This window comes from Ixodes scapularis, unplaced genomic scaffold, assembly GCF_016920785.2.
Source record: "Ixodes scapularis isolate PalLabHiFi unplaced genomic scaffold, ASM1692078v2 PGA_scaffold13__105_contigs__length_92229423, whole genome shotgun sequence".
In the NCBI taxonomy this organism is placed as follows: Eukaryota; Metazoa; Arthropoda; class Arachnida; order Ixodida; family Ixodidae; genus Ixodes; species Ixodes scapularis.
The window spans coordinates 88683765-88708190 of NW_024609839.1; the positions used below are offsets into that span (position 1 = coordinate 88683765).

The window sequence follows — 24426 nt, forward strand, 5'->3', positions numbered from 1 at the left end:
CCTAAGCTATTTGTTCCTTCCTCATCTATTTCCATACTTCCTAACCTGGCATACAGTTTGTGGGACATGAGGCAGTAGTCTATAGTTGAGTGCGAGTTGTTTCGTTCCCACGTTATTTTGCCGGAATCGGTTCTAAAACATTGTTGCTGAGTTACGTTGTCAGGCATGAGTTACAGCACTTTAAATTTTCAGAAAAAAAAAAACACTTTTCAAATATATATAGCAAAATATACATGCACTAATTTGAAACACAAGACGTCAACACAAAACTGATAATTTCCTTCTTCTACCTATTCATAAACCGAGAATGCCAGTTGGTTGTGTAACAAATCCATCAACCAAGAAACTTGATATTTTCTTTATTGTGAGCTACGTTTTGAGAGATAAATATTGCTTTCTGAACACACACAAAAATGCTTTTATTGCGAAAAAAAGTGAAGAAGAAGAAAAAATCTTGACAAACGAAAAGACAGCTTAACGTAATCGCGATGTTGAGCACAGAAGCCACCGGTATTATGGTTGCGGACGTGGGGCCGCCACTTTAATATGTCGAAAGCGCCCGCCTGGTTCTGAAATTTACCCAACAGTCCCAGACCATCCAGAAATCGTCGTTGTTTTGTCCCTTAAAGCGTCCGTCACGTCTGTTGTGTAGATGTCAGATTCCGGCACGGTGATTGTTCTGAATATACCAGAAGCCTCGAACTGCACGTGCCTGCCGCCTACTACTGTCATTTCCTTGTTCACAAGGGCAAGGTAACTCACTGGAAGGATCAGTACATTCGTGTTTTCCATGTTATTCTGCAGCCCCATAGCAAAATATCCACTGATGGTCACAATCCGCTTCCACACAAAATCCTGGAAATAACAAGAACAACGTTCGGAGAGTCTATAAAGCTTGAATAAGCAATTGGTTGCGTTATTAAAAAGCGTATGTACCTTTACAAAGATCTGGATTTTTTTCTAGCGGCGTTCGGTGTTACAGTAATGCGCAAGGAGTGTTTTCTTGTCAAAGCGGAGTAAATAAAGTATGCGTGTTTGTTTCTTTATTTTTTAGAAGTACTTGGTCTAGAGGAGGCTTTCCAGTCTTAGTTACAATATGCAATGGCATAGCAAAATACGCAGTGATAATATCGTTACATTTGTTGTCTTGTTTTCAAAACATAACAAAGGAGAGCTTACCCTTTTCGAAAGATTAGTTTTCAAATTAAACACAGCTTCAAACGCTCCCCTCACAAGATTCATATCGATCACGCGTTACCTCTTTTATAAAGAACTCACAAAATTTTGTTTTGATAAATAATACCCAGAGCAGGTAAATACCGTTTTGCGGAGATAGCGTCAATAACAATTATTCGCTTTTATTAAATATAATAGAAATCTGTAAGGCAAAGCCATAAAGGGAAGACTGATAATAATGATCGTAATGCCCGAGGTCCACTAGAGCGACAAACAGAAACAAACGACAGCGACAAGCCTTAAACCAGAGTCTTTCGCGATTTGAAAGGCTTTGTCGAGTAAAGGAGACTGCTCAAACACAAGCATCATGCACGCGGGGGTACCTTTGGCAGACTTGCAATCACTCGTGCTTACTTCACGGGCACCGAACGACTAAACGCCTGCGAAAGGTACATACCATCGCGGGCATGCTGCCTGGGTTAGAGGCTTGTCGCTGTCGTTTGTTTCTGTTTGTCGCTCTAGTGGGACTCGGGCATAACAGATTTGATCGGACAAACATATAAGAGAGACAAAACGAGGAGGCTTTGATAAAACAAAAAACAACAACAACAAAGCAACCTCACAATTCGTAATGCTGCTAATTGAGTTGTCAACATCTGCGAGTCAGAAATTTGCATTTCTAGTCTCCCCGAGAAAAGAAAGTTGGCAGTGGCACCCTGGATAGAGATAGCAAATCACGTACTTTTTGAGTTGTGGTGGCGTACCATTCCACTTGAATGGTCCTGTTAGGAGGAACGGTGACACTCGTGGCGACAGCAAAAGACTTGAGTTTCGTTTCAGTGTCTGTCTTGGCAGTTTCTCTTTCAGTCTTAATTCCGACGCTGCCACTCAGCCCGAGTGTTTCTTCGAATGTAAATCCTCCCGACAGCTCAAGGCCGAGGCTGAATCCTAGTTTCACCGTGTGAGATGATTTTTCCTTACGAATGGCAGTATGCGTGACGGTATACGTTTGTCTTGCATTAGCTTCATTGTCATACAGATTTGCGTAGAGAAGAGTGCGGGTACTGCTGTTTGCGTTTGGCTCACCAATTGTTATAGGGCCCCTTTCGACTGTTACCTGAAATCTTTGAAGCAAGACATATTTAAAATGATCCAGTCATAGTCATCGACAAGGTAAAAAAGGGCTCGAAGTAGCAGGTCGGAGAAACGCCAAATTTGGCACAGGTTTGGCAATCTTAAGGGTCTAGCTTGGGCCTTGTACGGATTTAGTCGAAGGCGTTAGTTAACGCCATGCCATTTTTCTTTGGAGTTTCTATGGCTTTTTTCTGGTTCGTCACAATTTTTTTCTGGTTCGCCACCGAAGCAAAAAATCTAGAACTTGTTTGGAAATTTAGACCCAAATTCGCCCCATTAAAACCGAACCAGAACATAGAAGTGAAGCCTATATGTCTGCCACTTGTTTCGCGATTTAGGGCCAGAGATGACAGATGACAGCCAAACTACCGACAGCAAAGCCAAGCTTGTGCGCTTGTTTGGAGAATCAGGGCCAAGAAACGCAGACTCCGGTCAAAGAAGGACAAGTTTGGCTCCACCTTGGATTCTTTGGGGTTTTAAGGACCAAATTGTCGAGACAAGAACATAATTTTGATCCGGAGGACTGTACCTCGGGTAGGGAATAGCTTCGGTTGTCTCGCCTACAGTGTGAGTTTCATGCCCTTGACAATGCTTCGTTGTCTCGTGCACCTCGTGCACGGGGACGCAGTCAAAGTACGACGAAAGACACGAAGCCGGTACTGAACCCCGGGCATTCGGAAGACACACCCAGCTGTTTTAACTTTGTCGGTGACAATTTATATTTTCAAACTAACGAAGCAATCAAGAAACCGTTGATCAGTAATCGGGCCTAATTCATACTTTCGCTGGCAATACCGGGTTGGGGAACACAAAACTGGTGTCCATTTCACCATAGAAATATAGGCACCTAAATGTTTTTTTTTATCAGTAAATGTATAATTCTTTTAGCAGTCTATTATTGTTCGAATGCTTTCTGAGTTACACGTCTGTCTCTTTTTAAGCTCTTCCTGCTGAGTTTCTTTATTCCAGTTGACTGATTTTTTCCCGTAAAATGTTGTCTAGCCTCATATTAGGAATCTTTAGTATATCTATTGTTTTTGTTTTTGTTTCCAGTGGGGTACAAAAATCAGGTGCTTCTATTTTGCGGCCGAATCACTCGATGTGAATATCATAGAGGAAAAACCAGACCTGTTATTTTGCTATATTGATAACACCGTGTTGCAGAGACGAATTAAAAAAACAAACAAAAACATCACGTAGAAGAAAAATGTCGTAATATACTTCCAATTGTGTGAGAGTTAAGGCTGAGTTTTAGTTACATTTTAGTAGGGAAGAGTTCTTTCATTTCTTCACGCTCCGACCACATATCTGTCCACTTCACTTTGGCTGGGTATGCTAGTTCAAAAATCTTAACAAAGGACTCTAATGCATCCGTGAGATTGAAGACCTTCGGGGGGGTCTCTGCAGAGAGAAGCAAAGCGAGCAAGCAGGTCGAGGTGGTCAGGTTCAAATTGTTCACAAATGTGTCTTAATATAAAATGCCATGATCAAGAATAGGAAGAGTAATAAAAATAAAAAATAAACTCATTATTCATACCAGAAAGTAATGTTTTGCAGGTTGGTGAACGTCCATGATAAAAACAACGCGAACAGAAACGAGGACAATGGGGGACAAAGTGCAGGAGCAAGCGACACGGCTCTACATTTAAAACAGAGACCCATTATCAAGAAGGCTACTTGACACATATTATATAAAAAAAGCAGTGATCCCTTTGAGTAAGCCAACCTTCTTTAATTCTAATAAAAAAGGAGATGTAATTTCTTTTTTCGTTAGATTTTGATATATTGTATTTTTTTTTAGTGTTCGTATTGTTAGCGTGGTCTTGAGCTCATAAATCAGGATTACATAATAATGTCATGATACAGTGTACTATCGCCAGCGACAGCTTAAGAAACATAGGGCGTGGCAGTTATGTTTACGCTGCTTGCTCGTAATTCGTTCTTCGGCGTTCTTATCCGTCAACGCCGCAATGTGATTGGTTGCGAAGCGATGTTAAAATGTTCTGAAGTCGCCTCGTCCTGCGTTCCTGAGGTTGTCAATGACCTTAGGAGGGCGCACGCTCGTCCGGTTTAGAAGTGCTATGTGCGTATCCATTTCATTTTTTTCTGAATAAACTTGAGTTGTGAGCGCATAGTTCTGCCCTTTTTTTACTCTTTTTTTATTCAAGGAGGGCTTATCAATATTTTCACTTACTGCACCGCGTTTCGCCGTAGGTGAGAGTGCAGCCGATACTACGAGACCGAGATCAAGAAGGACCTAAAACGCAATCATGGCGTTTGTCCTTCTACTCTGGACATGTTAATCCCCGCTAAGTGAATAAATTAAGCGCTGTGAATGTGCCCTGAACCATGTGTTTTTTTTAATATTCTTCTGTGCATGTGTATATTACCTATGCTTTGACTTTGCTCTGAATTATGCTGAAGCAAAGCATAACATATAGGTAAGTCCGTTTATCATTATGGTATACATTCATCAGAGCTGAGTAACGTAACGTCATACCCAAATTAATCCTAATCTGTTTACAGAAATTCACGATTTACCTTAAAAAAGAACTGCCATTCCAAAAAGAAAAAAAAAGAACAACTTTGCTTTGTATTTGAAAATATGCCAACAAACTTCTAAGCTCCTGGCCGACAGCACCAAAGTGCTGCGAACTTCCATCTACTTGGTGCAGGCGTTCACTCTAACCAGAAACATATAACACTCCGTAGGGCTAGTTGTTAAGCTATATGTCACTGACATCTTAAGAAACATAGGACATTGCAGGTTCTGGGTGTGTTCTTATTGCCCAGCAGCCAATGAGGTTGTGGCATCAGAAGATAAGAATGGTGGACGACGAACCATCAATCATCAAGCGTCATAATAATAGGTCACGCCAAGTGTGTTTAGGCCGTCAGTTACTAATGTGTTAAATATTCCGCACGTTGTAGCCAGTGAACAATTTTCATAATTTGTCTTGACTGAATTATTCGAAGGTGAGTCATTACGTATTTTTCTGCCATTCTTTAAGACGCAAAAGAAAAACACAGTTCAATTGCGTTATGAACATTATATCGGCGGAATCATCGCCTCATCATCTGTCTAGAATGACAGATGATGAGGTGACGAATGAACAGAAACAAAACGTTTAATGGGGCGAACTTGTGCCGAAAACAAAAATACAGAGAGGTAGCGTCGCAGGCGTCGAAGGTCGCCGGAGTAATACGATCGAGCGCAAGAGCGAGACTGACCCCGGGCAGCCACGCGGAGCATCTTTTGTACCCGCGTGGGTTTCTGGAACATTCGGGATAGAGCGTTCGGCATGTAAAACATTCGCAACTCAATCAGACGACACGGTTCTCGAACTTACGAGAATGTCAAGTTGAAAGAATTAATAAAAGAGGAGTCTGTTCCTTAGAATCGAACATGGCGCCTCCACTTGATAGCCGAGCACGGTAACCAATTCGACCACGCACGCGCTCGCTCGGCGACGCGCGTGACAGTAGGTAAATATATAATAATAAATAAAAAAAAACCGACTCACCTTCGACTTCCAAAGCCTGAAATTGATAAAAAAAATATTGTTGTGGCAACTTGGATATTATATATTACATGTTAAAGACATGGCAGGAATTTAATGTTCATGCGAATAATAATGCGAACATATAAGGGATATATCCAGAATATAAGTTTTGTGTTGTAATAAAAAACTTACCAAAAGTATGTGAAATACTTTATTTTTTAAATAAATTTCACATGCCATAACACATTTTTCGATGTAATTTCCTTCAATGTTAAGGCATTTCATATTGTGACTCAAGGGCGTAAATACCTTAATCTTAGAAGTCTGCCGTCTGAGTCCTGAGCAAACTTCTTCGATTTGTTGAAGGTTTTTGTAACTATATTGTGAAAGAATGACTTTGAAAGACCAGGGACGTGCGTTGTGAGATAAATGTTGCAAGACGCCGGTTGTCCATATCTATTTTTGTTGACTTCCTCCTCCAAGCAGAGCCTTTTTCAGAAGTTCATCAAGCAACACTGATTGTCGCCGTTTCTTGAACACGAAACCTGGGATTGAATCCGAGTCTTCGCCAAACACTGTCTCTGAACTGGCCCTCGATACGAGCTAAGCTGAGTCCATGCCGATCGCTAATGGAACCATCGCGTTCAATACATGCTGAGGACACGCGCGTAAATAATGGCTGACTCGAAGAATTGGGTCATTCTACCGAGGAATACTTGGGTTCAAGAAAAAAATATTTTGCGACATTAATTTTAGTTGTTAAAATTTGGTTGATTATTAGGTTAATCATCTGTAATCTCAATAAAAAAACATAGCCGTGCTCCCAGACGTTTTTGCGATCTTAAATTTTTTTTCCCGGGCTTATGAAAAGATAAATATTGATAATTTTTGAGTGATTTACACCTGCAATAGCAAGCTCTTAATTGTTACAGTCAGTTTTTGCTTTCATGCGAAGAAGTAATTTCGTGAGAGTTGCTATTTTGCAAACAAATAAAAAAAAAAGTGCCAGATGTTGTGTCTGAAAGCCAAGAAAAGTAATCTGAAAGAATAATAAGATTTCTTTTATAACTACATGCACGTTCTCTTCAACAGTTTGGTGTCTTTACAGAAAATAAAAACATCTTATAGCTCAGGAACATATATACAATCACTATTCTTCTACTTCAATTATTGGACTTGGTGATTGCCATTAAAATAAATTATCAAAGCGCTAAAATTAGTGTTAAACATTTAATATTCCGGGTCTTTCATTTCACAAATTTATATCCGTTTGACTGAGCGTGCTGACGCACAACGTAAACCCGACTTAAAAATATCTGATTTTTCTTGACAGGGTCGCTCCTCCAAACTGTAGAGCTACAGGCCTGCAAAAGTCAGCCGAGTATAAAACTGACGAACAGGACTAACCACGTTAACAAAGAAAGTAGACGGACACAGCAGATGGGCAGAATTTACGGCCAAAGCGCGAAAGAATAAACTAAATATTCAATAAAAAGGTAAACACAAATAAAACGTGAAAAGCAGAAAATAAATAAACTGTCAGCACAGAGTCCAAAACTTGACGGGTGAAAGCAGGCTAAAACTGAACGCGAAAACCTAAATTTTGTGAAAAAAGCAGACGAATTAAATTATTTATCAAAAAGCAGAGGGAGGTATAACTATCAACACGAGGAGACGGTCGAACCAAGCGTAATGCCGTCTGGGCTTCAGAACGCCGGTTGCTCTTTTTTAGACCGTCGGTTTCGTCTGCTTCACAACGTCGGTTGATGTCGTCTGCTTTTAAGCGTCGGTCAATACCGTCTGCCTAACACTAATAAATTAGGGGGAAGGAGGTTTGGTGTTTACACCCCTTGTCCCACATGACAGACCAAAACTACATTTCAACGTTCAGTCCACTCACGTTGAACAGACGACACCAAATTTTCGAGCGGCTTGATAGCTGTGTGATATAACTTACTAATTAGCTGATGTACGTATCAAAGACTACAGAAAGAACAAACAAAAATATACGGGATTTTTATAGCCGGGCCAACAAAACCTTGAGTGTTTTGCAGTAGTCTTTGATGCGTGCATAAGCTATTTTATTAAGTTGTATCACTCGACTATCAAGCCGCTCGTGAATGTTGGTATAGTCACTTCGTCATCAGTGGACTGAACGTCGAATTGTAGTTTCTACTGTGCTATATATGGGACAAGGTATGAAAGTACTATACCCCATATTTTTGAGTGTGTAAAGCGTCAGTTGATACCGACTGCGTCGGGGCGTTAGTTGATGCTGTCTGCTTCAGAGCGCCGGTAGCAAGTGCGAATAAATGTTCAAGCACGGAAGCATGATTTTCCTGCATTGTTTACCTTGCACGGTTTTTTCATAAGGGACACTTGTTTGTATTTATACGCAACAATTTAGAACCATTTACTGTAGCTGAGAGGTGTCATTTCAGCGCAATACTCCCGCCTTAATTTATAGGCTTGTAAAAATACGGTATTTTTTTAGCTTTTCTTTTTCTTTTGTTTTGTTTTGAATGCGAAGAGAAAATTATATTCCGGAGAAAAATAGGACAACTATGTAGCGGCATCAGTTTTTAGAAAAACGATGAGCGCAGTGTGTCTGAGAGTTTACACCATCCTTTAATTATATGCGCAGCTCTGTAATCCATAGTGCACTTTAAAAGATAGTTAGAACTTAGCACCAGTCTTGGGGAAGTTACTTTTAAAAAGTAATTAGTTACAATTACAGATAGTTTGTCAGAATTGTATTTAAGTTACAGTTACAGTTACCTAAAAATAAAAGTAACGCGTTACAGTTGCAGTTATATCGGCATAGTAACGTAATCACTTTCAAGATATTTTAGATTTTTTTTTTCAAATTTAACTATGAAGACATTGATGACGGTACAAAATGACTACGATTTTTTTTTGAACCCTCAGAAAACTCTCATTTCAGTTTTTGAGATATATATTATTACCAACGCACGACTTTGTTATATCCAACGTATGTAGCTTCGATAGGAAATGGACTAAATAATAAATTATTTATTTCATGTAACGCTGCAGCAACTGCTTTTCAAAGTTATCATCACTCAACTTTCCCCTTTGGATGCACAACCCTTTTCTTGCTGAAGAGGCGCTCAACGGGTGCGCTGGACGGCAGCGCAGCCTTCAGGCGTAAAAAGCTTTCCTAACGGTGGGAAAGTCGTTGAGGCTGGAGAGCGTAGTGTTTCAGCCTTTCATCGCTCCGTCTCCATGCCTAGCGGTAGCGTTCAGGAATGAAAGTCGAAACTCACCCCGAGTTGCATGCGAAAGTTAAAGGAAGAGGACTTTGCAGTGTTTGCAGCAAGCAGAGAAGCTATTGCCACTGCACTCGACAAGGTCAAAGTGCAGTTCATATCAGGCCACGGTATCCCCTGCCGTTCGTCCCTCATGACAGCCTTTCGTTTGAGCGATAACGGTTAATTACCATCCTACTATTTTCTTTCTTTCTTGCGACGTTCTCTCTCTCTTCCTCTTTCTCTAAAAGGCCGACGTACTAGCTCGGTTTTCCGCACGGAAGATAATCCTCTTAGCGCTCCCCTCCCCTAAGCTGCGAGGGGGAGCCAAGTTTTAGTAAGGTAAAAAGCGGGGAGGATATAGAAAAAGGGGAGGCGGGCGAAAGTGGAAAGTGCGAAGTGTGCGTCGGCCTTTAAACAGTTCACCGTTAGGTGTCTACACGTCCCGTGTTTCCGCGAGGTGGCTCTGTCACTTGCCTGAAGAGGCCGGGGTGTTCGATGAGGCCGGAAAGGGTGATGACCGGGTGAGAGAACCACGCGCATGAAGGTTTAAATAAAAGAAATGATCAAAGAGCTTTTCCGCGCGATGAAAAAAAAAAAAACAAACAAAAAAACAAGAAAAACGCTTGCCCTTTGCTCCGGCACTCCAAGGGCAAATTTTTAAGTTAATGTTTTATTTTGTCGCGTCTAACGTGGGCCCCAAACTCCATACATGGTTGAACCCATACGTGGTCACAAAATAAGGTCATTTTTTTCGCGAAAATAATCTATCTTTGCAGATACTTTTTAGTTACTTCTTCAAATAAGTATTTAAGTTATCGTTACAGTCGCTTAAAAAACGTATCGAGTTACAAAAAAAAAATTAACAAGTTACAGTATCGCGATACTAGTATCGCGATACTACCCAGTACCCAAGACTCGTTAGCACTTACCGTTCTCATATAACCTTGCTTATTGATTTCCGAGCGCGCCCGCAACTACCTCGTTTAATGGTGAATTTCACTCATACATCCGGAGCGCTTTCCAAAATTTGCGAGGGAGGCGAAAATCCGATCCGTAGGACGCGCTCCGAATTGACGAGCGAAAGATGGACTCGCATTTTTGGAGCGACCCACCGACACGCCTGGAGACCAAAGCCCGAGACGATCGGCTGTTCAAAATGGCCGCTGCTCGAACTTGACAAGCCGACCAACGCCTCAGCCGTTTGAGCATTGCGACGACTAGACACAACGGTCACTGTTTAAATGCAGAAATAGCACGCGACACTGGCCAGGTGAAAATATCCGTACAATGGAGCCCGTATCACAAGTCACGAGGAACACGTCCCAGTTCGCTCCCGTCACATAGCTTTCGACCGCCTCGAAGCGGCGGGGCATGCACAGCGATCGCCATTTGTGGAGTTCAGATTGCTGGTAGGACTTTAATAAAAACAAAGAGGTAACAAACCATCGCTTGCACGGTCGTTGCCTAATCTGTTCTTGCTTTATTGCACGAGAAAACGCCGGCGGCATGCACCGTAAAAAGGTAAACAATCAGTGGCTGCAAAATGAACAGGCTTAACCTTGCGTCTACCACCAAATTTTTTCTCGTTCTTTTTCTCGTTCTTTCTTTCACGATCACAAATGTCAGCTCTTACGATTTGCCATGCTCCAGTCCCGGCTTTGTATTTCTGACCTACGCGAGGTAGAAGCGTCCGATGACGCAGGGCGCTCTGTCAACTTCCGCCAAGATCTGTGGGATTCCACGGAGCGATTGTGGCACGATTTGGGGCGCTCCACGGGGCGGGCGCTGCCAGAGATCTACGAGCGGAAGATGACCAACTAGAGCCACAGATCTGCGAGCCGAATATGCGCGCTCCGAAGGGAGCGCTTTTGGAGCGCTCGAGATCTGCGAATGGAATTCACCATAAGACTAGCAGAAGCGGCGCGCGCCATCAGCAGGTGCGACTGATTAATTCGTAACCCGACTGACACGCGGCGCGGCTGACCTGTGACACGATTGACACATGGAGGCACTGACTGTGACTCGACGGACTTGTGACATGACTGTCATTTCAAGCAAACTTAAAAGTTTCAACACAAGTCTTCGCTGAAATTGAACAGTTTTGTAGAGGCTGTGGTGACTGCCGCCACACTGCTCCGGCAGAGGGCAAGATGCCCGACGGCAGCGCCACGCGACGGCAGGGCGCAGCTGGGGGGAGGCGCTGGCTCCGGGAACTGGCGCTTTTCTATCAACCCTCGGTGGCCCTCCATCACTTTTTCTTCCTCATAACACTCTCCGTTGTGAGACTCCCGGCGTGTCCGATTTTGCGTGGACACCCGGGCGCCCAGCTCACACCGTTCGCGGTCTTGAGACTCCCGGCGTGTCTGCTCTCGCATCGACAACCGGGCGGCCAGCTCACAACACTTTTCGTCATGAGACTCCCGGCGTGTCGGCGTTCGCGTCGACAGGTAAAAGGTTATGCTGCACAGTTTGTTGCTACGTGCACACTCAGAAAGTGTAATGAGAGCAGATCTATCGCTACCACGACCGCATCTGTTGATCTTGTGGTTAAATAAGAAAGAGGAAACAATCATCTTGATCTGTTGTCCTTGTGTATGTATCGAGTAAACAAAAAATAAGCTTGCGACATTGTCTACAGGCGCTAAAGTAAAAATAGAGACAAAAAAAAAAAGAAAACAGGTGTGGCCGATTTTGTTTTTTCTTCAGGACCTACAGTCACACACAGCTGTAGCCTGAAGTGGGGTGGCATCAATGATGAGGCTCGCTGAGAAATCAGTGGCTGCACGTATTAATCTTAGATATTTTTTAAGCATGTATTTTAGTGGTGAATTTGACCTTGTGAAATTTCAAACTGGTGCTTTTTTTCCAGCAAAAACGAGACCAACAAACTCGCCAGGGTCAGCGGCGCTCGCAAACAAGTCCGCCGTTGACCCGGCCAAGTTCGTTGGTCTCACTTTATAGTAGAAATGGAGCTACGCGTTGAAATTTCACAAGGTGAAATCCCCCACTAAAATACACCTTTGATGAGAATTACATTGGTACGTTCAGGCGCCGGTGTTTTTCGGACGGTTTAGAGTAAGCTTTCACATTTATGAGTATACATCTTGCCAATTAAAATTTTCGAGCAAATTAAACAAATAGCTTGCAATTAAAAAAAAGGCTTTTCTTAACTGTAACTTGGTCTCGAATATTTTCTGAATTTACTGTCGGTACTGCATATGACATGAATCCTATAGTTTGATGTAACCGTTTGTACTTTCTCATAGGTCGAAGAGAGCTTCAACTGTGTCGTCAGTCACAACGGGCGCCACGGCGAAATCAGTCGTCCATTCATTCGGAAAAAGAAAAAAAAAAAATGTACAAACGGACGAAGTCGTCCGTAGTTAACACATTAATTGAATACAAATCTGCTCGTCGATTGTATTGGATAGAGGAAAAACAAACAGTGAGCCCAGTTCCCGACCGCGTTCGGACCACTGTGGTTGGGGCAGAAACGGAAGCAAGGCAGGCCATCAAAACGCCTCTCCTGCTTGCCGATAGATGGCGCCCAACATTCGCGGAAAAGGCCCATTAACGCCGTTTACCAGACGGCAGGATTGTATCCGCGGCCAAGCGTTTCCGGTAAACTTTGCCGGGCAGGTGTCTTTACTTCCAGACAGCGTGCTCAAGGTTGTGCAAAAGTGTTGCGGTGAAAAAAACCAGAAGAAGCTCCAGCACCTGCTGGAACCCTTCTCGCCGATATTCACGGAAAGACCTAGGAAAGCCGATCTCCTGCGGCACTGAATCGAAACCAAGGACGCACCACCCCGGAGGTGTAATGCGAGACCCATCAGTGCCAACAACCGCCAACTTTTGGATACGGCGCTCGCAGAAATGATCGACACCGGCGCAGTACGTGAGTCAAAAAGCCCTTGGGCCTCACCGGTGGTTCTGGCCACAAAGAAGGATGGTATAGCCAGGCTTTGTGTGGACTATAGGCGACTAAATGAAGTGTCAATCAGAGACAGTTATCCTTTCCCTAGTATCTCCTCGGCGATGTACGCCCTCGGAAACTCGACCGTTTTCACGACCCTTGACTGTAGCCGGGGGTTTCTTCAAATCGAGGTCCACCCCGCTGATGTGCCAAAAACGGATATTCATTTGCCACAGGGGGTTATTCGAATTCACTCGCCTTCCTTTTGGGTTGTCTAATTCGTCTGCCAGCGTTCAGCGCTTGATGGATGTCGTGCTCGGCGATGCGAAGTACGAATTTGCGATGGCATACATGGATGACGTCGTCGTGTTTCCACGATTTTTTGAGGAGCATCTCGTACATCTCCCCATTGTACTAGAACGAATGCGCCAGGCCGGCCCTACAATTCATCCAGGGAAGGCACAGTTGGCAGTGCCGGAAATCAAACTTCTCGGTTCTGTGGTTGATGGCGGCACGCTGCGTCCAAACGAGGATAAGCTACGCGCGATAACGGAATACCCCCCGCCCCGTGACGTCAAAGCTTTGCAGAAATATCTCGGTATGATCGCTTTTTACAGGGATTTCACTCCGCGATGTGTCAAAATAACGGCGCCACTGAATCAACTTCTCCGCAAGAAAACGAAGCGTGTTGGGGCGAACAGCAGGAGATCGCGTCTGCAACTCTTTCTAAGGCTGTGACAGACAACGCGCGCCTGCACCTCCCAGACTTGAATCGTCCGTTCACTTTGCAAACCGACGCAAGCGATTACGGCTTGGGAGCAGTTATCTTACAAGAGTACGACACCCTCCTTCGACCGGTAGCATTCGCCAGCCATACGCTTACCGGAGCAGAACGGAATTATTATACCACCTAGAAAGAGTGCCTGGCGACTATCTTTTCCCTAAGAAAGTTTGACATGTACCTGGATGAAGCGTCATTTTGTATTCAAACTGATCACATGGCTCTTTCTTGGCTGAAAGGACTTCAAAACCCAGCAGGCCGCTTCGCTCGATGGGCACTAACACTCCAGCGCTTCAAGTACATCATTGAGTACAAGCGCGGTGTGACTAACCACGTGGCAGATGCGCTGTCCCGTGCTACACTTCTCGGGCAGGAGATGCAGGTGGATCCCGACTTGGTGGCGGTGGCTATCTCCGTTCCTATCGCCACGTGTTCAAGATGGAGAACACTGGTGAGCAGAGAGGAGCTCCGGACGGCCCAGCAAGTCGATGGGCTCTGCCAGCGGGTGGCGCAGGCCCTGGCGGAACGGAGCCCAACCGACGCCGAGGGTCCTGGAGAATTCGACTCGTACCTGCTGAGCAGCGACAATATCCTGCTGAGGTATATCCGCCAGGAAGAAGCCGAGGCCTGTGGTTCGCCGTTACGGTCCGTGATACCTCGCAAACTGCGTAAGTCCTTCATGAGATATATGCAGGACTCCGCATTGGCCAGACACAGCAGTGGGAGCAAGACTTACGAAAAATTAGCCCAAATTGCAACGTGGCCCGGTATGAGACAGGACGTAATGAGGTACACGCGCAGTTGTACGGCGTGCCAGAAGGAAAAGCCCCGAGGGGGACAACCACCAGGCTTAATGAAATCGGTCGAAAGTAGATACCCTTGGGAATGCGTTGCATGCGACGTGGTCGGACATTTCCCCCGTAGTCCAGGAGGAAACCAGTATTTGCTTGTAGTTACGCACCACTTCACAAAATGGGTTGAACTGTTTCCTCTGCGCAAACTTTTTCTCCAGGAGAATCTGAGATTGCATTCTCGAGACATTCGCCCGGTTCGGCTTTCCTGCAACACTCATTACGGACAATGCTTCTTATTTTATTAGCAGGGTGTTTGTGGACGCATGCAAGGCATTGGGGATACGGCACAAAAAAACGTCGCCGTACCACCCACAGGCGAATGTTACGGAAAGAGTAAACCGAAACCTGAAAATGACGCTGGTCACGCACACAAGGCAGCACAAGGATTGGGACGCGAAACTGGCGGAAAATGGCATTCGCCACACGCACAACAGTGAACCGGTCTACGGGTTTTACCCCAGCCCTACTGAACTTCGGAAAAGAGCTCGTGTTTCCCCTGGAAAATGGTCTTCTTTGCACAGATCAAGCACGCGTGCAGCGCACCACTACGCAGTTCGCAGCAGATCTTCAGCAGCGCTTCTTTGGGAACCTACGTGATGCTCGAGAGAACCTAGACATCTCGAGACTCCAGCAAGCGGACCAGTACAACAAAGGGAGACGGAATTGGAGGTTTAATGTAGGAGATCTGGTGCTGAGGCGAACTCATCCGCTTAATGACGCGGCTAGGGGCTTCACGGCGTCCCTGGCCAATAGGTCGGAAGGCCCCTACCGCATCAGCAAAGCACTATCTGACGTCACTTACGAGCTGGTGCATTGCGAGTCCGGTGAAGTGTGCGGGTCCACCCCCCCCCCCCCCTCCCATTCATGTTACCCGCATAAAACTTTTCACAGCTAGAAGTGCTCCAGGATCCAGCTGAAAGTGATCCTGACCACTGCCCACAGGTTCCTACACCACCCCCGCCACGGTACAACATGAGGCGGCGGTGAGGACAGCGAAAGAAGGCACACAAGCCCCTACAGTTTTAGTGGGAGACCTTTTTACGTTAAGGAGGGGAGGAGCATAGAGAGGAGGCACCTTACGGGAGGGTCCTTGCCGCTGCAGTTGGAAAGACACCATCAAGCGGCGCGGCCACTTATTTCGGCTGAATAACTTCTCATTGGGTGCTTAGAGGGCAAGGTGACGGGGGTCGCCTGTCAGTGTTCCGTCCTCGTATATATCTCTTCCCTAACGGATAACATATCTCACTTTATTAGAGGTGGCCGTCTGACTTGCCTTGTATCCCAGATGGTTCGAAACTACCGCCGGAGGAACCCGCCATACCAGCGGACCCCCCAAGGTGGCGCACAGGGGAGCAGGGCAGCAACAGGAAGAGCCAGGCGCCCCGGGCGCCCCGTACGGTGCCTGCCTCCGTCCGTGCCGCGGGCATGGAGGTTCCCGGTACGGCGACCTGGGTCATCTGGCCCGAACGTTTCGAAGGCCCCGTGGGCTATGTGCCGAGGGCTCCCTGGTGGAACAGGCCCGGCCCCTCGTGGGCGAGCCCTCCGACTTTACCCCCCCCCCTCCGTTCCGTGGACGGACCCTGGCGCAGCGCCATGGCGGCGACCCTCTGGTGTCCTTCACCGAGGAGGAGCGCGCCGCTCTTTGCTCGGTGTGCGGTGTGCTAATTGTCCACTGGGAACACCACCCACGACGACGACGCGGCCGCGCTGGTTATTCTGCGCCGTATTCGCCCGGGGGCACTTTGGGACGCGGAAAACGAGCCGGACCCCGCGCTGCTCTTGGACCAGCTGGACCTGGGCCCGGGCTCACCTTGAAGGAGGGTGGAGTGTGGTGGCTGCCGCCACACTGCTCCGGCAGAGGGCAAAATGCCCGACGGCAGCGCCACGTGACGGCAGGGCGCAGCTGGGGTGGGAGCATAGAGTTATTACAATAAACGCTAGAGGCTCAGATGGTGCTAGTGTCTATGGGACTTCCGGTTGCAAATTGAAGCAGACAGCGTGCAGTCTACTTTTCCAGTCTTCCTGTGTATTCCTATGGGAAAACGCGCGTGAATTTTGTCTCGTCGCCGGAAAAGAACATAAATAACTTTTGTTATTTCGGTTGGACCGTGTAGTATGTACCTTTATTAATATTGTGAAAGTGTAATTGCTTTAGTTACAGCATTTTTCTTTTACCACTGAACGATGCTAAACTTCGCTATATTTCAGGCCCAAACCTCTGTTCCATGGCAGGTATGTAGAAACGAACGACGATTCTGAGCAAAATAACGATTGAAAGGAATGTAGAGTGAGTTCAAAGTTCGCCAGCATTCCGTTGGTGCTTATATATTGCTAATATGCCTGTCCTCTCACTATATGAAAATGACCCCGTCGTGCATCTTTACGAGTGGTTAAAAAAAAAAAAAAAAGTTCGAAACGTAAAGAATAAAGTACGTGGACTACGAAAGGTGCACGTGTTTGCTTATTATTTCGTATACGTTGGGCAGTTTTTATCGCGCACCTGTCCTCTGGCTTCCCCCTATTTGCAAAGATTTGGAGCGTGCAGGTGATGATTTCAACCCAGAACAAGCATCTTCTCACATAGTCATGAGCAGAAAGAATAAAGCAGTACTTATTTATTGCAAATCGGACTATATTACGTGACTTTCAACTTATTTTGATCGTCTGCAAGCACGAAGAGTTACTTACCCAGTGTTACTGCGTAGTTTTTGCCGTCTCTCTTGGTTTTCCACATGTTCGTTCGCTACAAAGCGACGACGCCGTGTTCGCGCTAACAGTGTCCGACAGTGCACATAAATACACGTACGAAGCGGTTTTAACACCGTTTTTAATGCCGTGAATTTCAAATAAAAATGCTGTAACTGACCAATTATATCGTCTGCGTGACTGAGAAATGTTCCAATGTGCCTAGTATGTACAAATTATTCGTGATATTTGCTCTTATAATCGAGCGCAGAGAGAAAATGCACTCGCTTTTTCCCATCGAAATGCATTACGGGAAGTCAATTTCTGACTGCCTGCTGTCTGCATCAAAATGCAACAGCACACTAGCGCCAGCTGAGGCTATAGCGTTTATTGTAATAACTCTGTGGGTGGGAGGCGCAGGGGCATTCGGGGAGGAGACGGAGAATAAACAAGACGTAAGGAACCCTTCCTTGTGACTACGTGTTCTTCCGGGATGGACCGCACGGACGAGAACCCGGGGCTTCCAAGGTGTGGGCAGGGAAACTATACAAGGCTTGTAGCGACAACACCGTCTTCCCCGTAACACGCTCTCCCGAGCCGCGGAGAAGGCTGGCACGCACCGGGGATACCCGACACCAGCTCGGGGGGCCCGGAAGCGGGCCAGAGAGAAAGAAAGTTTTTATTTCCAACAATGCTTAGTCCGCGTCATCTACATGTCTTTGGCGGTAATCATGCAGACGCCGGTAGTGCGGACAGACCTCCGTGAGGGTAGACCTAACTCAAGTCGCCCCCACGGCAAGAGAGGAGAAAAGAGAAGAGAGCAGACGCCTCATGAGCAGCGCCCCGTTAGGACGCATGAACATTCTTCGCAGTTTTAATCTCGTTATCCTTGTGTAATCCTTCAAAAAATAAAACGTACAAAAGGTAAGGGCGCAAACGAGCTGGTGGTGGTTAAACATTTCGACAAAAACCCCGAGACTGGGACAAAAAGGGACGGACAAATACAAAGTCTCAAACACAGCTGAATTTTATTTGACAAAGAAGGGTGCTTATATAGGCGTCAAATCCTACACAAATCAAAAGAGACGAAGGAAAGAGAGGGAGAAACCTTCACAAACAAAAGAGGCGAAAGAAAAAAGAGGGAGAGTTGGGAAAACCCGTGCCACAAGCAGTACAACAAAAACAAGCATTACAATAGAACTGAAAAGTTTATACAAAAACAAAAGCTAAGTAGAAGGACTGAAGTGCATTAGTCCCCAAGAGACCCCAACACTACAACAGGTCGTTTATACAAAAACAAAAGCAAAGTAGAAGGACCAAAGTGCATTAGTCCTCAAGAAACCCCAACACTATAACAGGAAGGACGCAACGAACCAACGACCAGGAAACAACAAAGCGAAAAGACTTAAAATCGGAAAAAGGCCTCAACACATCAATTGACAGGACGCGCAGACATCAAATTTGTAAAAACGTTCCTTGTTCTTTATCTATTGTGAGGGATGGCTTATTTACCGCATTCCCATGATTCATGATTGTTATAGATTCTTTTATCAAACGCTTCCGATCACCCTTTTCTGATAAGATGACTGTTGTTGAGTCCCAGTTGGGTAGACAATTATTGCATTCAACTACATGTTTTGATACTTCCGAATAAGGATCTTTGTTTTTGACACAACGTTTGTGTTCGGTGAGACGATCGTTTATACAGCGCTTGGTTTGTCCTATGTAGCATAATCCGCAATCAAACGGGATCCTGTATACTACTCCTGACACACAACTGACCTCTTTTTCCTTGTGTTTTTTAGTGCACCCTGCTCTGGCGGAAGCAAACGGAGTCAAACGATTCAGTTTGTAATCATTGCTGAAAACCGTGCTAATACCATACTTATTACCAATAGATTTAAGATTATGTGAAATCTGGTGAAAAAACGGAAGGACTACACGCTTTGTGGGTTGAAGAACACTTTGGCACTTTTTTTTGAGGGAGATGAGAAACAACAACTGATTGAACACGTAATCTTGAGGGTACCCAGCGGCTTTAGAAGGTCAAACAGGCGCTTGAGAGCAGACTCAATAAAATGGGAACATGATTTTTTCAGAGCACTGTTGACCAAATTGCGTACTATGCCAGCCTTTACATGTTTTGAAAATGTAAAGTGCCAGCCTTTACACCCACAAAGCGTGTAGTTCTTCCGTTTTTTCACCAGATTTCACATAATCTTAAATCTATTGGTAATAAGTATGGTATTAGCACGGTTTTCAGCAATGATTACAAACTGAATCGTTTGACTCCGTTTGCTTCCGCCAGAGCAGGGTGCACTAAAAAACACAAGGAAAAAGAGGTCAGTTGTGTGTCAGGAGTAGTATACAGGATCCCGTTTGGTTGCGGATTATGCTACATAGGACAAACCAAGCGCTGTATAAACGATCGTCTCACCGAACACAAACGTTGTGTCAAAAACAAAGATCCTTATTCGGAAGTATCAAAAAATGTAGTTGAATGCAATAATTGTCTACCCAACTGGGACTCAACAACAGTCATCTTATCAGGAAAGGATGATCGGAAGCGTTTGATAAAAGAATCTATAACAATCATGAATCATGGGAATGCGGTAAATAAGCCATCCCTCACAATTGATAAAGAACAAAGAAAGTTTTTACAAATTTGATGTCTGCGCGTCCTGTCAATTGATGTGTTGAGGCCTTTTTCCGATTTTAAGTCTTTTCGCTTTGTTGTTTCCTGGTCGTTGGTTCGTTGCGTCCTTCCTGTTATAGCGTTGGGGTTTCTTGAGGACTAATGCACTTTGGTCCTTCTACTTTGCTTTTGTTTTTGTATAAACGACCTGTTGTAGTGTTGGGGTCTCTTGGGGACTAATGCACTTTAGTCCTTCTACTTAGCTTTTGTTTTTGTATAAACTTTTCAGTTCTATTGTAATGCTTGTTTTTGTTGTACTGCTTGTGGCACGGGTTTTCCCAATTCTCCCTCTTTTTTCTTTCGCCTCTTTTGTTTGTGAAGGTTTCTCCCTCTCTTTCCTTCGTCTCTTTTGATTTGTGTAGGATTTGACGCCTATATAAGCACCCTTCCTTGTCAAATAAAATTCAGCTGTGTTTGAGACTTTGTGTTTGTCCGTCCCTTTTTGTCCCAGTCTCGGGGTTTTTGTCGAAATGTTAAATAAAACGTATTCAGTAGAACATTATTCGTATCTACAGTTTCAAAACAGTAGGAATATATATTGGCTTCGTCAATCCTCCTTGTTTATCATCAATAAATTAAAGAAAGTAGAACATAAATTATGCGTGACACCAATGACACATTAAAATGGTACGCAATTGTTTCTACTTAGTCTTTGGGTTATAAGATCTAAACGTTTTGGACGAAGTGATCATCGCGTTTGGTAAGGCAGTCGTGAAAGGGGGTTCAAAAAGTGCACATTGTTACGTACTGAATACCGTGGACAGTGCTGCATTTAGTGTTCTAATCTTCGTTACACCACTGGTATTTCAGTCGGTTACAGAAGTTTATTGTTACCAATTATGAGAAACATAAATGTTTTGGCAACACTGAACACTGTGGTCATTTCATAAATGTTGACTCATATATTTCGACGTTTTTTTAAATCAGGTTGTTAAGAAATCAGTTAGCTAGAACTAAATTTAAAGGCTTTGAAACTTTTGTGATAGTTAAGAGATTCAGCCTAATTTCCGTCATTACGAATAGGAGGCATTCTAAAATCAATGTTCTTCAAACATTTGCCGACTAAAAATACTCCAAAATATTTGTTTTCATGAACCTACAGCGTCACTGTTGTCCCAACAATAAATAAAAAAATGATCACAGCTAACAAGTATTAAAGCCATAGGTCAGTTGCACCAATTTTTAACTTTTCGGGAGAATTATACATTAGGGAAGCAGCTACACGAGGGCGCTACACTTTTGAAAAATGTCTGTTGTCTATGGCCAGGAACGGCCCACTCCTGCGCACAGCATGATGGACGCATTGTCGACCTCTAGTAAGCATTGACAAACGATACCGCAACATTCCTTCATATATTGCTTTTTTTTTAAATTTTGCAAGTTTGTGTGGGATTTTTATGGTCTACATGGTCTAATATTCGGTTTAGTCTATAATCTCATCAAGGATTCAGTGGAAGTGGGCCGTCTTATTCTATTCACTTGGGCAAGATTTTTGAAAAGTATGGCTGTGCGAATGTGTGAGTTTAAAATCAAATCGAGTAGTGGTGCGAAGAGAATGCAATTTGATTTTAAAATATCTGCCACTGGAGTTGTCAAACGCCAAATACTTTTATTTTGTTTCCCATAAACACATGTACTTGAATGTTCGTAATAATTAAAGTATCACAACACCCTAGCATCTTAAAGCATCCAAAAATATTACTATGCAACTCCATTTGACACTCCATATCCTCGGGGCGCAACTGATCCCAGTAACGAATACAATTCTTCTAGTACGTTTCGCGCACGAAGCTTCTACAATGAATTACTGAGAGTAGGTTTGTGGGCGCCTCTAAGGCCGTATTCACGAGGGCTGCTGAACCGCATTCACAAAGCGGTTGCGATCCCGGTTGCTTAAACAAGCTGCACAAATTCACGCGCATTTGAGGATGAAGACAAGCGGACCCACTTCGAGGTTGCGACTCGAGGGCCAGTGTGAAGGCAGGATAAAAGTAGTTGATCCAACTTACGAAAGCTGCAGTAAAGAGAATGAAGCCATACAGCAGCATTTGGACAATCATTGTACTTCGTCCGGTCAAAGTTTGACACCCACGGCAGAAACCCCGATGCGGCAATGAAACTCAATCCGTGCACCCACAATGTATTTATAGAGAATCGAGACATTGTCTACAATGCAGATGTGACGTTTCAAAGCTTAATATCATCCTGTGACCCACCCTTGCAGCCTTGCGTAACACCAAATGCGTCGTACAGAGAGTTTCATATTTCAGTTCACCTCACTTAAAATCTTTCTTTGTTGTTTATTTAATATTGTTGACTTTTTTACTATCTTTGTTTCATATATGTGCTCTCCCCTATGTGATGCCTTCGGGCCCTGAGGGTACTTTTCATAAATAAATAAACAAATAAATAAATTAACGTACGTGACATTTCATAAGTCGCGTATCACTCGGAACAAGCACTCGCTTTACTTGCATGAATTCTCGTTTAATAAAGATTATTTCAAGTTTTCCTTTTTCCCACGAGGAGCGCGAGAATGGAATGAACTACCGGATAATGTTTCTTAGTCCATAATTTTTAGTTGTTTTCATCTCATTTAGACACAGTATAACTATTTGTATATGCCAATATATATAGTCGTTTGCGCACTGGATGCCGCTTGTTCTGTATATTGTTTGTATTTTGTGTACCGGCGTTTCTGAGTGTGCTTCGATTGCTGTTTTTATAGCTTTTCAAAATGTATATGTAATTACCACTCCTATTTAAGTTCTTAACTAGGATCAAAGATATGTCAAATAAATAAAAACACGTAACTCCCAGATTCGCTGAGTGCCTAACGAGCTCAGACATCACTTGCAACTCCTAAAAATGCCCTCATTGTTTTCCTGCAAAAGAGAATAGTAGCAGCGACCAGAAAAGGGTGTATTGTTGTATTTCGCTGGGTACTCAGCCATGTCGAAATCCCAGGGAATGAAGATGTAGATTGTGCTGCGAGCACTTGTGGCACCCGTGCTTTAGACATCAATAGCATCCCATTCAGAGATTACTGTGCCGTAATCAAATATAATATTATCGCTCAGTTGCAAGCAGAATAGAGCTTACGGGTGGCAAACAAACTGCGCACAATGAAGCCCTTTCTCAGCGAATGGGAGAGTGCTAGGCACAGAGACAGGTTTTATGATGTAGTCCTCTGTAGTCTACGCATTGGGCACACGCGGCTCACGCATGGACACCTCTTACGTGGGGAGGACCCTGCTGAACATTGCGAAGAACCTTTGAGTGTCTTACATATCCTTCTCGAATGTCCTGATTATGATGATGAACGCCGCCATATACTCCCAGCTGTACAAAGAGTGCGTCCCTTTGCACCTTTGTGTATTACTAGAAAACGAGCCACTGCTCCCATCCACCCAGGTTTTTATGTTTATAGAAAACATTGGTATTTTAGTGAATTGTAGATATTTATACTGTAATGTCGTGCTCATATGTTATACATTTTTATGTTCATAAGTTCGTAACTTACCAGCCACTAAAGCTTTTTCTTCTCATAAACCTGCTTATGCAATAGTTGAATTTCTTGGCGCATCATAGCCATAGTTTTAGCGCCCTAAAACCCCGATCTACTACAACTCCTGCTCATTTTAGAGGTGTTGTTGTTCACTAACTTTGTATGAACCTTCTTTTTTATATACAGGTTGTTCTAAAGCAAGTTTTACACATAAAAAAATCGGAGAGTGACACGAATGCGTTCTATGGAGGTAATTTATATGGCCAGAGACCAATAATATAGAGGGGTGGCTTCATCTCAAATTGGGCAGGCTAAAAGGGGCTAATTTTTAATTTTCACAAAACAAAATGTTTTGGGGGAATTTCTGAAATGAAGGAGGGTGCAAACCGTATGTTGTTCAGATTTTTGTTCTCCAGTTAAGCGTAGAAGCCGCAGTGGCAGAAACTAGTATTTTTGCCTGCCGTCGCAGGGCGCGTGCTTGACATACTCTGCTGCCGCTACTGTTTCTTCTCTACCATCTTAACTTTTTCTCCTCATTTAATAGGTACTATAAAGATATCTTGGTGTATTCAAATATTTTAGGACTTCCTTTTTTTTACAGCGGAACTGCTAAGGGCTAGTTTCCCCAGGATCGTGTCCTTCGCAAATAAATGTCCACACAAAACTCTGGTTGCCGCCGTCGCTCATAGATGGCGGTATCCGTCCAAAGTGTTGTGTTTGCCGGTTTTCCACTTTTCCGAGTGAGCGGCGAAGTGCGTAGCAGCGCGAATGGTTTCGTAACCGCCGCGAGGCCGCTATCGCCCCAAGTTACACTGCGTCGAGCGCTTCAGATTCCCTTGCGAAAGAGCAGAACGCTCGCCTGGAAAACCACCGCCGAGAATAGGGAGTTTTAGTGGATCGTTTTCGTG

General features: G+C 44.3%; 1 protein-coding gene across 1 annotated transcript; it reads right to left on the bottom strand.

The window, feature by feature from the left end:
* Positions 1 to 400: 400 nt before the first annotated feature.
* On the bottom strand, positions 401 to 22119 carry LOC120841921. The gene is made up of 5 exons (XM_042290023.1): positions 22020 to 22119; positions 5835 to 5850; positions 3570 to 3711; positions 1919 to 2300; positions 401 to 855 (listed from the first exon to the last, which is right to left on the bottom strand). Exons 1-5 carry the CDS (start codon positions 22068 to 22070, stop codon positions 577 to 579), a joined length of 870 nt encoding a protein of 289 aa, XP_042145957.1. The 5' UTR covers positions 22071 to 22119; the 3' UTR covers positions 401 to 576.
* Between the last annotated feature and the right edge of the window lie 2307 nt (positions 22120 to 24426).

Bases quoted from the DNA above. Each gene is read 5' to 3' on its own strand.
- LOC120841921 (XM_042290023.1), bottom strand. From the start codon at position 22,070: ATGATTGTCCAAATGCTGCTGTATGGCTTCATTCTCTTTACTGCAGCT. The intron at 2,301-3,569 runs GTAACTAAAACT...CTTGCTTCAAAG, and splicing joins GAACTCTTCCCTACTAAAAT to ATTTCAGGTAACAGTCGAAA. The intron at 856-1,918 runs GTACGTGATTTG...TGTTATTTCCAG, and splicing joins ACGCCACCACAACTCAAAAA to GATTTTGTGTGGAAGCGGAT.